The sequence below is a fragment of the Trachymyrmex septentrionalis genome, unplaced genomic scaffold (genome assembly GCF_001594115.1).
Source record: "Trachymyrmex septentrionalis isolate Tsep2-gDNA-1 unplaced genomic scaffold, Tsep1.0 scaffold106, whole genome shotgun sequence".
NCBI classification, from domain to species: domain Eukaryota; kingdom Metazoa; phylum Arthropoda; class Insecta; order Hymenoptera; family Formicidae; genus Trachymyrmex; species Trachymyrmex septentrionalis.
Genome location: NW_017304185.1, coordinates 2,358 through 22,544, shown reverse-complemented (window position 1 = coordinate 22,544; position 20,187 = coordinate 2,358). Strand labels below are relative to the sequence as shown.

Sequence of the window (20,187 nt, the reverse complement as noted above, 5' to 3'; positions counted from 1 at the left end):
CGACGTGTACTTTTCCATGATTAATTTCCCATCTGTCTAGATGACATACGTGAAGTTTGAGGTTAATCGGTTTGACGTTTTAAAAATAACGCGAAATTCAAATCGACGAATGGAACACCCTGTATATATATATATATGTATATATATAAAATATTCCGTTGATATACACTAAGTTGATCGACGTGAAATTGTACATTCCTACCATTAATTAAATAATAACGTAATGTTAATTAAGATGGTGGAATTACGACGGACATAAAGGCATGACTAAAAGTCACCGCGTGAAGTATAATAGGCACTTTCGCCTCGCCATTGCAAACCGTATCCAGATTGAGCAAAAACAACTTAACGAACGACACGTAAACTGTATATAAAGTTAACGATTCGATGGCCGCTGATGCAAATTTTCCGTGTAGAATGTTTTCGAATCTTATTCGATATCATGAGAAGTGATGATGCTACCGTTGAAAATTTCCTGATACACTATAAAAAAGATTTTTACATAAAATAGAATCGATATAGAGACAAAATTAAATTTACCATTAACAAACAGTGTTGTACATAGATGATTTTAAAATTAGGTAGAGAAATAAAGATAAGATGGAAATTTGGAAATTTATCTCAGATAAGATAAAGATTACATTTAAATTAATCTAGATAATATAAATAAATTTATCTGAAAATTCATCTGAAAAGTCCCAGGTAATTTTCTTTACTTTTAAGACTACAATTTATTCGTTTATAAATTAAGATATCAGTTTCTTATCAAAATAATGAAAAAATATTAAATTTAATAATTTTAATATTTAATAACTCATCGTTATTTATTTTGTCTCTTACAATTTTCAAAGAAATAATGAAAAATTACAATAAAGAATCATAAAAATTTTATGCAGTTCTTTTCCTCTATATTAGTTGGATGATCGCAAAGATATCATAACCATTGTTAACCATTGATTGATTAACCAATCACAGTTGAGCCAGCTTGACGATCACACACATTTATTCATAAATCTTTATTGCGTAAAAACAATAGTTTTTTGAACATATTATCGGATTCAAACGATTTCGTCGAGGTACATACATTTGTTACCCAGAATTGAAAAGACGCTCCACTGGTGCTGGTGACGGCAAAGATGTGTTAAACTTAAACTTATTCAAATTACTTATTCAAATATAAAAAATATTTTTTTTTACATTTGAATAAGAACGAAGAGAATTTAGATCCTTTGACTTTGATTCCAAATATGAAAATGCTTTTATATTGCTCATGTCTGATTGTATCAAATTAAAAATTTCCTTTTTTTACATTACAGAAAAAAATCTTCTCCACTACTACTAGAAAACGATTTATTTTCGAAAGTAATTACATTTTGAGAATATATGTTATAAAGTTCTACAAAAAAGTTTTTTGTATTTTTCCATATATGGTTTTGGCACCCAAATTCATTTAAATCTTGACAAAGAAGTAGCAGCCAAGATAAACTGCTAACTTTCAAACGAATTAAAATCATAAATGTGTTTAAATCGTTTTTCTAAGCTAAATACCATTCAAATTACCAGTGGTTTACAAAATGATAAATGTGTGAACTTCGCTTTTCTTTTAATACAATAAGTGTGGGTGCTACCAAACTTAGAAAAGTCACTTTTTCCCCTTGTAACATAACAGATCGAGGCTTATTGCTAAGGAAGACATGATTATATTAAATTCTTCTAAAAATTCGGTTCCATTTGGTCTGAACTTTTGAATCTTCAATTTTTCAAAAAGTATGTTAAGCTTCACTTTATACAAAAAAATCTTTTTAATTGCGTCATATTGCGAATTCCATCGTGTAACAATAATTACAAGAAATTTACACTTACATTCATTGAAACAATTATCAGATGCTACTGTACTTTAAATGACATAGGTATATGTTTAATATTATATTTGGCGAAAGAGAGAAAGAGATTTCTAATGCAGGAATAAAAAGATCATTTGAGTACAAGTGAATGGTTATATATGCTATTGGATGCGGTCTCTTCCTGAAGCTAAAAAATTTTCTGCAAATATGAACTACATAGAAGAAAATACGAGTATTTTAATATTGTGCACATTTTTAGCAATGTGAAACATAAACTAAATTATCTAAATATCATTCTAGATAAAGATGACACTTTTTTTCATCTAAAATGCAGAGAAAAAAGATAATTAATATTCTTATTATCTAGATAAAAATAAGATGACGTGAAAATTTCATCTAGATGATCATCTAGCTAATTTTATTTAGATAAGATCAAACACTGTTAACAAAGAAATATTTTATTATTTTTCAATAATTATTATAACATTAGGTAAAGATTTATTCTAAACATAAGAATATATAAACTTAAATTTTTATACATTTATACAAAAGGTTAATCTTGCAATATTTAATTCGAGGGGAGAGAACCGGAATTGTTGATTTTAATCTTAATATTGTTTTCTTTTTATTCTGCATAAAGTTATGATAATAAGAAGATGACGTACGTGATGAATATTTTTTGTCTCCTTATCTCGAAATCTTTCCTAAGAAAGAGAAAAAGTTATAGTTTTAATGTTAATTGTTAAATTGTTAAAAAACAACAAAATTTATACATCTGATGATTGCTGATCTTTGCCGCAACTGAAATTTGCTTGTGTAGGCGAGTGACAGGTGTTTCGACACGCTAATTCACGCGATCCCAATCTCGCTCATTCACTATACCTACTTGTTTATTACTTAACAGTTAATGCTCCGTTTGCAGCGGTATTGTTTCAAATCATCGAATTCCACGGATAGAGCCTTAGCTGCAGACTATTCGACTAATTACTATATACGCACGAAAGATTGCAACGAAAGGATGTCATAAGTAAAGGACTTGATGTCACAAATTATTTTGGAAAACTTTGGCTTGTCCCAAGATTTATTCGCGCTTGTCTCTCACTTACTTTTCGCACTTTTTCAGGGATTGATGGTGTAGTAAAAATATACGTGCCGAAATATATACGCACGAGCTTCTCTTCGACATTATCAAATGTACTTACATATGTATTTATATGTATAACACTGCATAAGAGAGTACATGTAATAATTTATCCCAATTTAGCATTCATGGCAACGCTCTCGGTTTTTCGCTTTTGTTATGTAAAAATTATACCCGCGTACTTGGCGGGCGCGGCGCGGCGTCGCATACGATCACGTATGTCGTATAATACGATCGTGTAAACGATCAAGCGTATACCTACGCGCGATCGCGCTATAAATATAGCTCCTTACAAAACGTATTCCGTTTTATAAATTTAAACTTGGAATTTCACACGGGATACGACATCACGTGTCTATCTACAGTTATCGCCGCGCGTTTCTCAGTTATATTCGCATATTGTCGATCGAACAATCGAATTAATTAACCAGGAAAAAAGTGGTCAAATTAATATCATATCTCAATCACAGCTGTCGCGAAGACACTTAATCGCAGACACGTGCGAGTAGCTCACTCGCCTTAATCAATAAATCCGCGATGGAAAACTTGTGAAAAATGCGCAACGAGATGCGTGTATCATAACTACTCGACGCGACGTTTGGACGTTTGCTTTACACTATCAATCACCGCGTGCGTTATATCCGTGGAATAAATTTGGAATAGACGGGCGCGTTATGTTAATAGCGCGGTTCGTATGCGGTGCAGCCCGTGCGTACGTAATGTATGTATGTACGTATGGCATGCATGCAAGAATCGGGATGCATCGATGGCCGAATCCAAATTCGCTTGGCGATCAACGAACTTACGACTGCGACGACAGAGAGAGAGAGAGAGAGAGAGAGAGAGAGAGAGAGAGAGAGAGAGAGAGAGCGAACTATCCCACAATCATGCAGCAGAACCTTATACTTGGAGAATGCAAATGGATTTGTTTATTTCGCGTCGTTCAAGTAGAATTATTCTTTATCGTTACTTTGAAATCGACGAGCTCAAATAGACCAGTATTTGCGCTTTTATAGATATCAATTCATTTGCATTTTCATGGAATTCACATTATTCGCCGTCACTCGTCGGACGGACGAGATATCTTTCTCGTATATATATATATCATGTATGTACATACATACATACATACATACATACATTGAATCTCGCATCGGAATCGCATCACGTGCTACCACACTATAGGCACTGCTACCGCGGATAGCTAGCCAATAACGGCGCGACCGTTCTGGATCAATTAACGCGATTCCGAGCTTGCCTCTTCGTAGCACTTTTTGCGGACTGTCGACCGATGACGTGTTTGCATTGCTCGAGGCGAGCGAAAGTAATCGTGCGCGCCAGGTTTCTCTTCGCCGCGCCGGCGCCGCGCCAGAGAGAAACGAGAATGAATCTCGACTGTCGACAGTCCATCCCGGAATATTGTAAATAAGGAATGTCGAAGATTAATTATTTGGCGGAAATATACTCTTTAAATTTCTTGGAGTAAAATCTCACTTTTTTGGAGTGAAAAGTCACTCCAAATATTCATGAAAATACCGCCAATCAAAGTGGAGCGAAATTTCACTTTTCAAAAGTTCACTTTTCATTTGGATTTATTCTTCAACTCTAAAAAGAGTGACTTTTCTCTCCTCGGAGAGAGGATGTTTTGTAACCTAATCATAAAGTCGCAGGCATTTTTTGACTAAGTTTTAAAATCTCTAAGTACTTTATCTATACAGGAGTAATGAAACATATTAAAGAATGAAGATCGAATTTCGATTTATTACATTTTATTAATTTCTTTCATTATCCTAAAGCACCTATACAAAATACCTTAACCTCTATTCGTATCCTTTTGATTTCTATTTTATGTACAAATGTATAAACAAGCTTACCTCTGATAGATTCATTCCCGAGTTTGTCAAACACTTGACGTTGTTCATACACTCCAAACAACTAAACACAGTTAATAATTGGCAATTATAAACGGCACTTGTAGGAGAACAAGAACTGAAAAGGCGTTAGGCGTGATTTGGCGAGATTTCTGCACTTTAAGTTGGAGTGAAGTTTAGAGCATTAACAATTTCACTTAATAAAAATAAGAGTAAAACTTTTTACTTTTCGTCTTAGTGTGAAAGAATTTACTCTATTAAAGTGAATACTTCCTCCACGTAGAGTGAACTGGTCAGTGACTCTGGCATTAGAGTGAAAATTTCACTCCAAAAAATTTAGAGAGTACAATACGTATACAAGTTAATGTAATAAAAGTGTCCATGTATTTTTCGGCAACGCGACGGCGTGTCTCTTACGTCTTCTTATACAAATATTTCGTGTCGATGCAATATGTTTCTATAAATAAAATGCATCGTGCAATCTCTAGGAATCATTGTAAAATATAAACGCGGTTCCAACGCGGAAACGCGGGATTTACAATTAAGCTACACATACAGTTTAACCTGTTCAAAATTCATTTCTAATTTCCTACTTTTCTTGCTAATGAAATAAACAAAATGGAAGACTTACTAATGAGATTCTATCGACATTTTTTCGCTTTGTGCGATTTGCGAAATTGTATTTGTATTTACGTACGTGATGCAAAGATAATCTATATTTACACGTTTGCTGCACGTGTAACGTAAAATAGGTACACATAAACGATGCATTATGTAGCAGATGAGATAGCTCCGGTTTCATTGATAGCGTTTGATGGAGCGTGACCGAATGAGGAACGTGATACCGTTTAGCATCCGCTTGCGTGCACTCCTGAAGCTCGGGGCTCGGGGCACGCGCGCGCGACTTCTCACATATATCTATTACCTGCCAGCCGATTCGAGATTCGAGATTCGAGATTCGAGATGCGAGACACGAGATTCGAGACTCGAGATTCGAGTGCCTGCTGTCGCCGAGACCGCCCGCGTCAACGCTACCAGACAACATGAGCCTACTTTGTTAACTTTGCCAATTTTGCCACTCTTACAATGTCATTACCGACGTAGAAGTTACTTTCGTAACTTTCATTACTACTCCTACATACGAAACGAGACTCGAGAGTAAACGGTATATACATATACTTCCAAAGATACATGTAGGTACATATTATAGGTACCCTCACGATAAATCATTGAACGCTTCGATAACTACGGGGTTAGACTTTTTCTCATTTGCCAACGTTTCGCATCGTGAAATAAACCGTTAAAAGGAAGATTATTAATTTAAACTGACTGTACTAATACCCCATACTTGTCATTTTTAGTCGGAATGAAAGAATTATGAAAAAAAAAATGGAACGTTGCTCGACGTGTATCAGCCGACGCGACGATCCGTTTCATGCCATTAATAGATTCAGTGGTTCAGTTTAAGATTCGCCAGCTGGTTAATTTTGACGAGGGTGTCATTGATTCTCGCATTAATTGCGCACGCAAATGTGCAGGAACAAAGATTCAAAGGGAAACGTTATTCCGTTAAAGAGGCGTTACGTTATAGCGCTCGCGCGCGCACACGATGACAATTATAGTATAATATTGTATAATGAAGAAAACGGAAAAAATTAAATATTGTCGTATCACATCACGATACGCATAAGATGTTAATCACGAAATATGATTGATCGATTGAGCAGGCTTGCCGTTGAGTAACTCACTATTCGCACTTTACTCACTATTTTTAAAAAGGCTCATTTTTGCTCACTTTGCTCACTTTTTCGATAAAAAAACTCACTATTCTCACTTTTTTCCGATAAAATTGTATTATTTCTGTGTTTGCTATAATTTCTAATAAGTTATACATTTTTTTTTAATTTTTGCAGCGTATTTCTATTCCTTTTCTGTGAATAAATTTGAATAATTTGAATCTCCTGTCACATGTAGGGTGGCGGGATTCTTTTACTTCATTTACTTGATTATTTAAGGAACATGTTTATTTAAGTATTTCATTATAATTTACTTATTTCAATTGACATAAATTAAACCAATTTATCGAGCGCTAGTGAATATGAAAAGTGTTGTAAGGTAATAGTTCTATCAGTATGAAAAACTTATTAGAAAAGATGATATTACTTGTATGTACAAATGCGTAAAACTTATTGCAATATTGTACCAAATAATATTGGGTTGGAGAAAAAATTTTGTGAAATTTTGTTAACTCAAAATTATTATATATACATAAAATATATTCATTATGAAATTTTCGACTATCTGACGTGAAAACATAAAATTTTTTTTCAAATTCGTTTTTAAAAAATGTTTCTACGACTCTTTGTTACTAAGTTAGACACGAATTAAATAAAAGAACATTTTGATTTTTATTGCTCATAACTTCATTAAAAATCATTGTATCCTAATGAATAAAACAGATTCTTAAAGCTGAAACTTTGCTCTATCAAATAATATCATGCTAATTTTTTAAATGTAAAATGTATAGAAATTTGAGTTATAAAAATGTGATACTATTGTTATGATCATTGTGCAATAATTGTGTTATTAGGATAGTAATACCATATTTTTATCTCAAATTCTATTTTTTTAAATTGGTAATTATACCAATATAACGTTACATACAAGCAACGTTCCAGCTTTAAGAATCCGATTTTTTAAATTACAGTGCGATGATTTTTAAGAGAGTTATGATGGGCAATTAAAGTCAGAGAATGTTTCTTTTTACTTAACTCGCGAATAACTCATGAATAAAAAATCGTAGAAATATTTTTTAAACATGATTTTGTAAGGAAAACTGCAAACTTTTACGATATAGACGGTCAAAAATGTTCACAAATTTTTTTTGTTTTTGCCACGTCACAAACTGAGGAGAAAAATTATATATTAATTTTTTTCAGCTCATAGTTTTCTATATATAAAAATTATAAAACTTTAAAATCTTTGTTTTTTTAATTTAAATTTTGTTTTAACGAAGATAAGTATTGTATATATAATTTTGAACTAACAAAATACCGTAGAACTTTTTCTCCAATTCAATATTAAGGGAAAATCATATTATAAAGTTTATTTAAATATGTGTGTATATCTAATTTATTGGTTATGAAAGACTTAAATAAACTTGCAGAATCTTAATAAACTAGATATATTAAAATATTAAATAATGATGTATTTAATTTGGAAATAACTTTGTTTCCAGACACCTGTTTTATTCCCAAGTTGTTGTTTTAGTTTTTGAATTTAAATGCTACTAGTCGAAAATTTGTCATCTTCTCTGCTGAATATGTTGAAACGTGTTTCAATTCTTAACAATACCGTTTTTAAAATTCAAAAATATTTTAGATTTAATATCAAATATTAAATAATGAAAGTATCATCTTCACAAGATAATATATTCAAAATAATAAAGTGCTAATCCTTAGATACTATAATATTTTATACAATTTTAATCAAATCTAAAATTAGATTATTGCTCAACATTTAAAAAAATTCACTTTTCTCTCACTATTTTGAATACAAAACTCACTATTCTCATTTTTTTTTAGAAGCACTGAGCCGGCGGCAAGTCAGTTGATTGAGGTGACTAGAGAATAATTATCAAGCGTGAGACAATTGAAGTAATTGATCCAATCTCTTTACGCATGTATCATTCTGCATAGATGATAAAGAGATATTTCGTGGACGCGAATCTATCGCTAATGTGCCGGTAGAATCGGAATGGAAACTATCTTCGACATTCTTCGAGTACTCGAATTGCGACGCGAGTTAAAATTTCAAGTTTAATTAACTAGAATTCGGAGGTAATGACGGGCGCTTTCGGCGATCGATAATCAAAGATGGTCGCAGGTTGCCTCCGCAAAAAACATGAAAATTATCATAAAGGGCTCCGCGTTTCTCGAGAAGAAACGAACGCGTGTAATTTGGAGCAATTTGGCAATTGCATATAATTGATGAGGATGCCTTTTACTTGCCGATAGGGCCGCTCGCGTCGCGTCCACATATCCGAGTTAAGTAGGGCTAATCACCGGGTTGCCGAGGCTCGGGAACATCAAGAGTCCGTCTTGTAACGCCGAAACAAACGCCGGGATCGTGCAGTATACCTATATAGCCACATATATTCGGGACCTTAGATACACGTACCTGATGGCACCCCTTATCCAATGGAATGGCAGGGCCCCCGGAGTGAGGCTCTCCGCCTACTTCCCAGAACAAGGACCCCGGCTCTCCATTGTTCTTGCTAATTGCCACCCCACCGCCCGTAACCATTCGCTCTCGACGACGTGGCCGCTTCCCGAATCGTTTCGAGTCCAGCTCCCTTCCTCATATAATGATCGAATAGAGCCGGCTCTCGGTAGTTACAAGTCCCAACGCAAATACCACCTTCGATACTGTATACCTTTGTGAAACGAAAATTAGCCGAGCGAACAGGATCATCCCACGCCCCTCGTCCCCTCGTCCTATTGTCCCCTTGTCCTGAAGGAAGGTTCGTTCATCGCATAACGAAACTATTTCAATTGTTTCGCTTCCAAACGGATGCATTTTAGGAGGCATTTTACTCTCGAGATAATCCCCGTGCAGGTATTTGTTTATACGTATTACTGTGGTGACGACAAAAGCATTCCTCTATAGTTAGTTTATATGTATAGGGAGGATTATGCTTTAGACAACTTTTGCTTCAGCTCTAAGATGACAGCTGACGATATATTTGTTTCACCAATGCTTCAGATAATGAATTCAGGAAGGAAACTCGACGCCCTCCGGTCCAAGTGATTCGTTTTTCTTCCAAATAATTAATATGAAATAATTCTAATCTGAAATTTTTCTAAAACCTCGATAAAAAATTATCAAATGAATCGTACGATACATTTTAAGCGAAAGTCGAGTTTCTCACGAATCGTTATGGGCGCGCGAGCTTCTTCTCGCAGACGAAGAGGAAGATTCCTGCAGACCGGTCCTCTTCGGTCTCTTCATCATCAGCGCTCTTTCGACTTTCAGCTTCGGCCACTCCTTTCGTCTTTCGCAAACCACGATGATGAACTGACTGCCTCTTTTTTCTTTTCGCACAACTCCGCGGGTTCGTACCAACTCTTCCGCTCCTAAGTATACGAACAGGTGTCTCGCCGCTGCCATGCTATACCCATACAGCACAGAAGATTGAAGCAATATTGCTGCAATGTTGCAATATTGCAGATTGCAATATAACATTGCAGAAATATTACATGCAAATATAAATTAACAATATGTCTGTAAAATGTCAGTAATATACCTGTAATATTCCAGAAACATTGCAAAACTGTAATTCTTTAATTGTTACAATAACAATAATAGAAAAATATAATTTTTTACAATATTTATGTAGTACAGTCTTTTAGTTTAACGACCGTTTTATGATATAATAATTAATATAATCTATTTTTATATTTAAATAAAAAATTTATTAATCTATTATTTGACGGCCATTTCATTAGCTAATTGTACGTTTTGAATTTATTTTAAAGATAAAATCAAAAGATTGTATAATATCGAGTTTAAACAATCAACGCATCATTATTGGATAAGACGATAAGCAATTAAGCTGCTGAAAACGATTTATCGAAATATTATTTATGTGAACGCAGGAATAAACCAGCGCTCGAACTTTATTGATTCATATCGTCATTTTTTAATCGATTTCAATTGATTCGAAGGAGCTTCGAATTAAAAAGAATCACTGCGATTAACTTAATCCATGATTAACTTAAGTAACTGTTATTATGTTAATGTGAATAATATTTGTAGTTTGTTCGGGGTACACACATACATACTTTAATTATCCTTACAAATAAATATATCCTTCAGAATTAATACTGTATTTATTGAAATATTTTATGGTTTTATCATAAAAAATTGCTTTTGGAAAGCACATATTACTGGAAATGCGATTTGTAGAAAAATTAAAGTTAGTGAGATATATGTACAGAAAATAGTTTTCATTTTAGAGTCTTCGTAAAAAATTTATTCAAATTAATTATATTGCAATATTCCTGGAACGTTTCGTTGCAATATAACAAAAAGCGGATATCTTAACATTGTTGGACTCTTGCAGCAATGATTCAACAACGTTTCGTAACCACCATGCAATATTGCAATGTTTCAGTAAAATCATTCTGCAATGTTTCTGCAATCTTTCTGTGCTGTATGGGTATATTGATAATCCGATCTTTTTAATCGTGATGAAGTAACTTGAAAATCTATTTGCTACAGCATTTAACTTGGCTCTCTTTAATTTCTCTTTCGTTATTCTTGCGAAACAAAGATTGTTTTCGCTCTCATGCTAATTACCGTTACATAGCTCGGTAGCGCTAATTTATAGAAAAGCGCCTTTGCTAATGCATTTGGTTCATTATAGATAATTTGCAATGCTCTTATGCAAGTTAACGTTGCGTAATGTTCTCGTGAGTTACACTTATATTTGAAGAGACTCGTTAGCTTGATCGTTGCGCGCGGCACTGACATATATCTACGCTTTAGATACCTATACGTCCTATATGTTGCGTACATATACATAGGTCATCACTCTTCTAATTGTATGTATGTACTATATATACAAACTATGTTCAAATGAAATCTATATAATATGTAGATTATACAATTGTGCTTTCTCTGTGCGAAAGCTCCGAATCTCACTCTCGAATATATCGTGACACTTTTAATTGTTTTATCTTTCGTTATAGATTTCACGTAACAGACATTATCGAGTTATACTTGTACTTGTCGATATTTTTCGAGAGAAATGCACCATCTCACAGCAATGGACATATGGAAAAAATGTATTTCGTAAAACTATTAACTACGCGTAATGTACTCCATTTGTCGAGTGGAAATTAAATTGTAACGTCACCAGTGTTGTGCATAGATGATTTTAAAATTAGCTAAATAAAGATAAGATGAAAATGTGAAAATTTATCTTAAATTAGATAGAGATGATTCAATTAAATTCATTTAGATAATCTAGATAAATTTCTCTGAAAATTTATTTGAAATTTTCCAGATAATTTTTTTTATTTTTAAGACTTATACTTACAATTACAACAAATAATAAAAAAATTCATACAAAAGGCTATAGGAGTCAACTTCTGGTTATTAAAAACTTCAAAGTGTACATTTAATTAATACTAACATATGATTTCGATTCCTATTTGAGTCATCTTTCATTTGAGTCAACGTTACCTTAATATTACAGCAATTAATATATCGCAGTAAATTTTAATTTACAATGACGTTCCGCAATTCTCGTGTGATTTACTATTACTTTGTATGTGACTTGTTGACTCCGTGAGGTGAGCACAATTTTTATTTCTGTTGTCCTCTATATTATTCACCTTCTTCAACGATTTTTTTTTAATTCTAATTTGAGTTTTTATCCACAACGGTCACATACAAAAGGAGAGAAAACTTTGAAGATATTGACTGCGATTATTAAGTGTTGTAATATTAAGAAGTTGTAACGGTGAAGATGACTCAAACAGGAGTCGAAACGTACGAGATAATATGGTATTATTAATTAAATGTATATCTCGAAATTTTTAATAGCCAGAGGTTGATTCCTATAGCCTTTTGTATGAATTTTTTAATTGTTTGTCGTATCAATTAAAGGAGTCTATAACTTATTAGTTTTAATTTAATTTCATTATTGCTCACAGTTAATAAAAAGTATAAGATTTTGCCGTTCGTTTTGCCTTTTCTATGGTAAACTAGTGTACACTTTTGAAATGAGATAGGTATTATGTTTGATATTTGGCGAAAGAGAGAGAGAGAGAGAGAGAGAGAGAGAGAGAGAAAGAAAGAGAGAGTTCTATGCACTACAACTCTCTGCATATCTGTCAAAAGTACAGAAATAAAAAACAGAGGGTCAATTGTGTATCTCGAAATAAGGTAAAAATTGCAAAAGTGAGCAAATTCACTAGAATAGTTATAATTTAATTGGTCAATATTTAGTGAATTTGCTCACTTTTGCAATTTTTACCTTATTTCGAGATACACAATCAACTCTCAAATCACTTGAGTGCAAGTGAGTAGTTATATAAGGTGTGTTCGCGTTACATGAAATCCCCATGTATTTTTTGCACTTAAAATGAGATAGATGTACTATACATATATTTGGCCTTAAAACGAGAGACGCGAAGGTGCCGAATAGAAAAAGTGCAAACAACGCGAATAGACCTACCTACTGGATGCATCCACTTTCTCCTTGAGGCTAAAAATTTTTCTGCAAACATGAATTACAAACATGAACTACATAAAAGCGAATATTTCAATATTCAGCACATTTTCAACATTGTAAAATGTAAACTGAATTATCTAAATGTCGTTCTAGATAAAGATGACACTATTTTTTATCTAAAATGCAGATAAAGATAATTAATATTTTTATTATCTAGATAAAGATAAGGTGACATCAAAATTTCATCTAGATGATCATCTAGATAATTTTATCTAGATAAGATTCAACATGAACGTCAGATTACACATGTATGTATATCGAACAAAATCGATGAAATGTTCACGTCAGAGTCTCGCCGGTGGGATCCAGCACTCGAAGAACACTCTAATATCGAAGGAATGGGGGGTGGGGGGGGAGGGGGAAAGCAGACGCGAAGGGAGAGATCGTATAACTCGGCCGAGTCGCATCGATGCCGGGCTCTGGACTGAGCCGGGGAATAATTAATATACCGTAGACGCATAACGAACGACTCCGCGATGCAGTCTGTTTGTTTTCGGATGGCCTTTCGCCTCTTCCCCGGCCTCAGGGGCTTGTCGGTCGTATCTCTCTTCAGTCGGGCTCCTCGACCTCCCGCTGTTTCCCTAGCTCCTTTTTCCTTTTTATTTTAAACGCGCATATGGGACTGTACGTACGTGTCCCTCGACGCGCGACGGCGACGGCCTCTTTGAATTTTTCCTTTTGGAAGGCTACCGTTCTTTATTTCGATTCACAATCGCTATAAACACATATTAAAAATGATAAAAAATACATATTTCAAGTATTATTACACGCTAAATACAAACGTACATCTGTAGAAAGAATTTTACGAAAGTGATTCGCTCGAAAAAGAAATATCCTATATTCTTTTTTTTACTTTGATAAAGCGAACGAAGCAAAGAGCGAACAAAAAAATCTTACAAGGCATAGAAATATTTCTATTCGACGTAAAATTGAAATTTAACATCCTTGTAACTTTTCGCGTCACGAGTAATTTCCCAATTTGCGACACGTATCCAATCGTTGCGGTGGAACGCGATGAAATTATCAAGTGGCCCTGTCTTCCTTCTCTCATGCGTGCATGGTATTTGATCAACGGAATTGCATCGAAAGATGGGGAGAAAAAGAGAGAAAGGAGATACACGCGTGCATAACGGAGCAGCGCCGCATGCCTTTCTCTCTCTCCCTCCATATATCCTCTCCACTTTAATCTTTCTTTTGTGACTCGACTGTTTTAGCGTTTTTTAGTCCTCGATGAGCTGGACCCCGACCGCGAATGGAGAGAGGGGCCGGCAGTTCGCAAGGCTCGCAAAGAAAGAGCGAGCAAGAGAGAAACGGAGATAGGCAAGGCATCGCTGCGGGCTTATTAGCAAGAAACCGGTGGAGAAAGACGAGGTCGCAAGGGGAACTCGACTTAAGATGGTAGATGGTAGATCGGGGGTTGGGGCAAGCCGCGGGCAAACGACGCCGAGCATGCTCGCGGATAAAGATGGCTTTGCAATATATCGCAATAAACGTCCCTCCCTCCCACTCCGTTCCTCTCTTCTCTTTTTCTCTTCATTTATTTCGTATGGTCCTCATTAACGCACAGTCACAGTCATACTTCACAGTCCAGCACAGTCGCGTCAGAGGCTCAGAGGCTCAGAGGTCGCAGAGTCTGGTAGACTCGGGGAAGCCACCCCCTTGTTACGCATATTTATATGCCGCGTCGAGCATACTCGTATATCTAAATATACGTTTCGATGCGAAACCCTCTCCCTTTCTCGATATTCTTGACTTTAACGCAATTAATTTGTTAATTAATGCGATGTATCCTTAAAGATTCAATTCAACATTTAATTTTTTCAAACTATTTGACGATTACAGGATTGACGTTTTTCGTTGCAGGTCCCTCTAATGCAGGAGAAGTAAGATGCTATTGCAATAAACCAGAATGCGTTCCTCAAGGATACATGTGTCGCGGTAGGAGTTGCTTTACAAAATTACCATTGAACGCAAATGCGTCACTTTCGAGAGCGGAGCATACTGCTCACAGCGGTTGTCTCGATGAAAATTTGATAAATCGTCAGTGCCCCGCAGGATTTCTCTGCTGCGATCAAGATCTCTGCAATCACGTGGACAGCCCCGCGATGAGAAACAGATTCAACAAGACTCTACGAGGTTCGAGACGAATAAGGCCTTTTCTCCCTTTCATCTCGCATGCTATTAGGCTATTACATTTTCAACATTTTCCATTCCGCTTGTCACATTCTGTCATGTTGATTATCGTAAATCTATATACATTTGATGTTTAGGGCAATAGGTATATATATTGCCATTAATTAGAATGCTCCTCTAATTTTTTATGAAACATAAACCCAATTAAATTTCTTTTTTAACACAAAAATCTCTCTTTCTAAACTAGCTTTCAAAAAACCTATTCGTGTTCCTTTAACTTGTTTATTACTTGTTGATAATATCATTGTAGTATTGATCGATGATCAACGACCGTACTTGGCTCCATTGCATCCAAACAGTCGTGGAAATCAGGCGATTGACGGATGGTTCCCAACGGCGACGATCGTCGTGGCTATCTGTGGATTCATCGTCCTATTAATGATCGCCAGCCTAGCTGTCAGATGGCTCCAGCCTATGCCGGCACAAAACGCAAATAAATTCGTACAACATCGAACATCTAATAACGAGCCACCCTTACTTGGACCACCGAAAGTGCCTTTGGTTTAAGAAATTTTATGACAAAGTTTCCCAATAAGAGGTGTTCTAAGTAATAGTTTAATTAATAGAGCTGGCTGCCCGCGCCGCGCTAGTTTTGATACATGACTTGCAAAACTGGAGTTGTGCCATACACATACATTTGTGTAACAAAGTATTTGTATACCGAGTACTTGTACGTTAATATTAATTGAGGATAATTAAATATATATATATGTGTGTATATATATATATATATATATATATATATATATATGATTTCTTTACGACGAATGATATTATTCCAATTTAATTTTCTTTCAACTTTGTGGATTTTTTACAATGTATATAAGAAATATAGCCTGTGTGTGCGTATGTGTGTGTGTATGCAAGTTTGCAAGATTCCACAGAGTCATGTACCAAATAAATGGCTGTTTAGAAAGCTAGCGGGCCGTCGAAGGCTCCACTTGGCTGTGAATTCTACGAAGAAAGCAACTACTGTAAATTGTATCTCATAATGATAATGTATTACTCGTTGCATTTCCTCGAAACGTCGACATGACACGCATGTCAACATCGCGAGATCAAAGAGTGAGAATGGATCAACATTTTTCGATCCTTTAAACATGACGATACGATGACATAAAGTATATGATACGTTTCTATGTCATTATAGGATTGTAAATATAGAACATGTATTTTTTATCACCTTGAATGATACATTAAATTTGATGATATTATCGAGTTACAATAATGATGCGAGAACGTTTTTAACGTTGCAATTATTGAACTCTGTTCCCTAAAAATATTAGTACGTAATTTTAATTCACGAATAGTACACGCCAATAAAAAGTGAGGGAAGATTATATATTTCGTAATAATCTATAAGAAAATTCAATAGAAAGTAAATTTGTGTAAGCGACATAAAATTTTTCGTTCAAGTCGCCGTTGCGACTTGAATCACAGCCAATTTGTGAATTGTGTACCTTTTCTTCATATAATATTTTTTAAGCGTATTTCATATAAACATTGTATTGTGATAGTACGACATAATAATGACTAAATAAATACGTACAGGTTTGCCTAGACTTTATTTTATACATGTTACTTGTGAGGAATGAAAAAAAAAGTAAAGTATATTTTAATTGTCTTTTCATTGCATCTTGTCTGTATTTATTTGTTGCTTTTCATCGATAACATACACGTACCATATTGGTATCCGGTATATAGAGAGGATACGTCATTACTCTATAAAATAGGTTTTCATATGATTTACTCAGCTCAAAAAAATGATTTCGTGCTGTATTGAAATTTCAATCATAAAACGCACGTATAATATAAATGTTTTGGCATCACAGTTTAAAAACCATTCAATTCCATACATATACACACACATATATATATATATATATATATATAATGTGTGTGTATATATATATATGTGTGTATATAATTATACCATTCATAACAAGTCCATTTCTTTAAGATGCAATTTCTCATTCGTACCATACTTCGTTATATGAGTCCCTGCTCGTTCATCCTCTTTACTTTGTCATCTCGAAAGAAAGCGCATTCCTTTATAAAAATACTGTTCAAGGTATTATATTGTATGTTCTATTCCATATCGGCTTTCTAATCTTCGGCCAAAAAAGAAATTTTCCTTTTCTTTAAAAGAAACTGTGCTTATCTTCTCAATTGAAGGTCGAGCATTACATATAATCTATGTATGTACATGCACGTAATGTAGGAATATTGAGATTTAGCTTAGTGATGTTCCTTTTGTTCAGTCATAACCCTTACAATGAGTTTTTTTTGCAATTAATACAATATAATGAGTTTAAGAAAGTATCTCTCCAAATGATTTGACATAGGCCTCATGAAGTTTGTTGATAAAATCCGGATCGCTTTTCAACAAATAATTGAATGCTTGTAAAAGTTGATTCCTCGTTAGTGGCTCTAACGGTCGGTTTAAGGATTCAGGTGGGCTAGGAGCGGCAAACATCACAGGTGGTATCAATGCTGGTGCCGAGCCTCTTCCTGACAATGTAGACGCTGCCGGGATAATATCGTCTGACGACTAAATCAGGATACAAGGAGAAAGAAAAAAAAAACAATAAATACACACAAGCTTAATAAACACAAAAGATAATATTTTTTTGTTTAATTTTCTTACCGTACTTCCGGAAGCATGAGCGAATAATGACGCAAGTGGATTGGCATTGTTGGTATTAGTAATGTTGGAAACTTGATGATTTCTTAGAGTAGAAGACGTTACGTTAGATGGCGACTGTATCCTGAGGAATCCAGTCGACGCATTTGAATCGTTAACATTTTGAGTAACAGGTAGCGGCGGTAAATCTTGGGAAATCGGCGCTGATGTGGATATTATCGATTCTTGTTGCAAAGTTGCTTTACTTCGTTTTTTAGATTTGTTTGTGGATGGAATCGTTGTCGGTTGTGACTGATGAGATGGTTGGGGTGTCACAGATCTCTGCTGTTTCTCAATATGTTCTAAAGTATGCGCTGCTGGATGAGACATTAAACGTGCAAGTAAAGGTTTACTTTCGACCACAACTGTATTTCCTGGAGTAGGTTGGTCGCCTGCTTTGAAGTGTCCAGTATTCACCTGGTCGACACAAGTGATATAAGAGATAGAGAAATAATGTATGTATGTATGTCAAATAGAGCAGTAAAGAGATACAATGCTAACCTTGGCTTTAGCAAAGAAGTCCATTACACTTTGAGAAGTGACGTCAGGTCCTAAGGGAGCAGCTAGAGGTCCAGAAATATTGTCGGTCATGGGTGTAACCGATGGAGACTTTGATCCTATTATTGTGTTACCGCTATCGCCTTCGCCACCTCCACCGCTACCTCTGCTTGTGTTAAAGTCCTCCTGTGCCTTGCTAAGCATGCTGAATATATCCACGTTGTTTACATTGGGTCCAGAGGTTTTTTTAGCCTTCAGTAACGGTTTATTAGTGATTTTGCGATTTTCTTCACATTCTTTTAGAAGTTTATTTAACATATTTGCGATGCGTACACATTCCTCTTTTTCATAAAACCAAATACCATAGATGTTGCACCTAGAATTTCTATAGAGCAGAAACGGTTCCTGCAGTTGTAAATCTAAACCTGGAGCAACTGGTTCCACTAGATTGTTTGTATTTAATCTGTAATAAATATGTATATATCATTTTTATATAATATTTTTAGTATTATTAATATAAGATGGATGTGCAAAAGATACTAAACTTGGATAAAAATAATTTACAAATCTCTCGAGTAAACCGCTCTGGCGATGAAAAGTAAAACGTCACACGTTATATTTTTCTAGCTGGTAGATATTTAACACCTCAGTATATACTACCTGTTCATTATGAGAATACTGTTGTATGGCTCGCCATTCCTTGAATACAAGAACAGAGCACCCTCGATGTCAGTTTTTTCCCATTCATTTTCATCCGCGTTAAATGTATACAGAGCGACGTGGGTCGCAGTTTCCAAAATATCCTTCACATAGGGGTCAACTCGTTTCAAAGCAGCCACGTTCATTCTCAGCTCCGTTCGATCCGTCATGCTTCCAATATTGACGACTATGATGATGATGATGATGATGATAATAATGATAATAATGATGATGATGATGATGAATGATGATGATGACGATAATGATGATGACGACGATGATGATGATGATAATGATGATGATGATGATGATGATTGAAATCTGACGATACGTGAGATTCGACAATTATGAGCAGCTTAGCGTTAGTGCAATGATTTCTCTCTTTTCTCCACCGGCTAATCAACAATGATACAAAGAGAGAGAGAGAGAGAGAGAGAAAGAGAGAAAGAGAGAGAGAAAACCGTATTTTCAAATAATCCAAGCAGCTGCTCTCACAATAAACGACATACTAGTTTCTAGGCTGCCGTCATAAGATGCTAGGGCTATGTTCCAAAATTTGCTGCCAGTGCTGAAAATGTACAGTATATGTAACATAAACTGTAGATTTTTAGCGCTAGCAGTGAATTTTGGAACATAGCTAGATAGCAGACGCTTGGCGCATACTGCATCAGCACAAAAAGAGTTGGTACACAAAAAACTTAAAGCCATGGCGTACGAAAAACTGAAGGCAGTAAAGCGGGGAGCACAGACTCTTGCATAACACATAACACATAAGACATAAAAAATCCAACCAATAAGGGTTCTTTACTTCATGAAAACGAAAGAAACGAAGGACTTTGATTGGTACATTTTCTTATGCGTTTGCAAGAATCTATACTTCCCGTTCAAACGTACGTAATGTGTGAATTTCAAATTCTATCGTAATGAATGCAATCTCAATTTCAATCTCTGCAATT

General features: G+C 34.9%; 2 protein-coding genes across 5 annotated transcripts in view; one reads left to right on the top strand and one right to left on the bottom strand.

Moving 5' to 3' along the window:
• Positions 1 to 16,055, top strand: part of LOC108745728 (BMP and activin membrane-bound inhibitor homolog) — a 22,160-nt gene extending 6,105 nt beyond the window's left edge. Inside the window, exons 2-3 of the mRNA XM_018482050.1 lie at positions 15,022 to 15,294; positions 15,602 to 16,055. Coding sequence (XP_018337552.1) covers positions 15,022 to 15,294; positions 15,602 to 15,858 — 530 coding nt within the window. The 3' untranslated portion in view covers positions 15,859 to 16,055. The remainder of the gene's footprint in view (positions 1 to 15,021; positions 15,295 to 15,601) is intronic.
• A 100-nt stretch (positions 16,056 to 16,155) lies between these two features.
• On the bottom strand, positions 16,156 to 19,907 carry LOC108745817 (mRNA-decapping enzyme-like protein). 4 transcript variants are annotated; one of them, XM_018482194.1, is made up of 5 exons: positions 19,741 to 19,907; positions 19,193 to 19,418; positions 18,536 to 18,995; positions 17,999 to 18,451; positions 16,156 to 17,902 (listed from the first exon to the last, which is right to left on the bottom strand). In XM_018482194.1, exons 1-5 carry the CDS (start codon positions 19,823 to 19,825, stop codon positions 17,663 to 17,665), a joined length of 1,464 nt encoding a protein of 487 aa, XP_018337696.1. In that variant the 5' UTR covers positions 19,826 to 19,907; the 3' UTR covers positions 16,156 to 17,662. The 4 variants fall into 4 exon arrangements, with proteins under 4 accessions (XP_018337696.1, XP_018337721.1, XP_018337705.1 ...); XM_018482219.1 differs by having other exon boundaries at positions 19,193 to 19,402; positions 19,741 to 19,819; XM_018482203.1 differs by having other exon boundaries at positions 19,693 to 19,762.
• Between the last annotated feature and the right edge of the window lie 280 nt (positions 19,908 to 20,187).

What these genes read in the sequence shown, in the direction of transcription:
- LOC108745817 (XM_018482194.1), bottom strand. Translation starts at nt 19,825, where the DNA reads ATGTTACATATACTGTACATTTTCAGCACTGGCAGCAAATTTTGGAAC. An exon ending in AGTATTCTCATAATGAACAG is followed by an intron (nt 18,996 to 19,192) that starts GTAGTATATACT and finishes TATTTATTACAG; the next exon opens with ATTAAATACAAACAATCTAG. An exon ending in CTCATGCTTCCGGAAGTACG is followed by an intron (nt 17,903 to 17,998) that starts GTAAGAAAATTA and finishes ATCCTGATTTAG; the next exon opens with TCGTCAGACGATATTATCCC.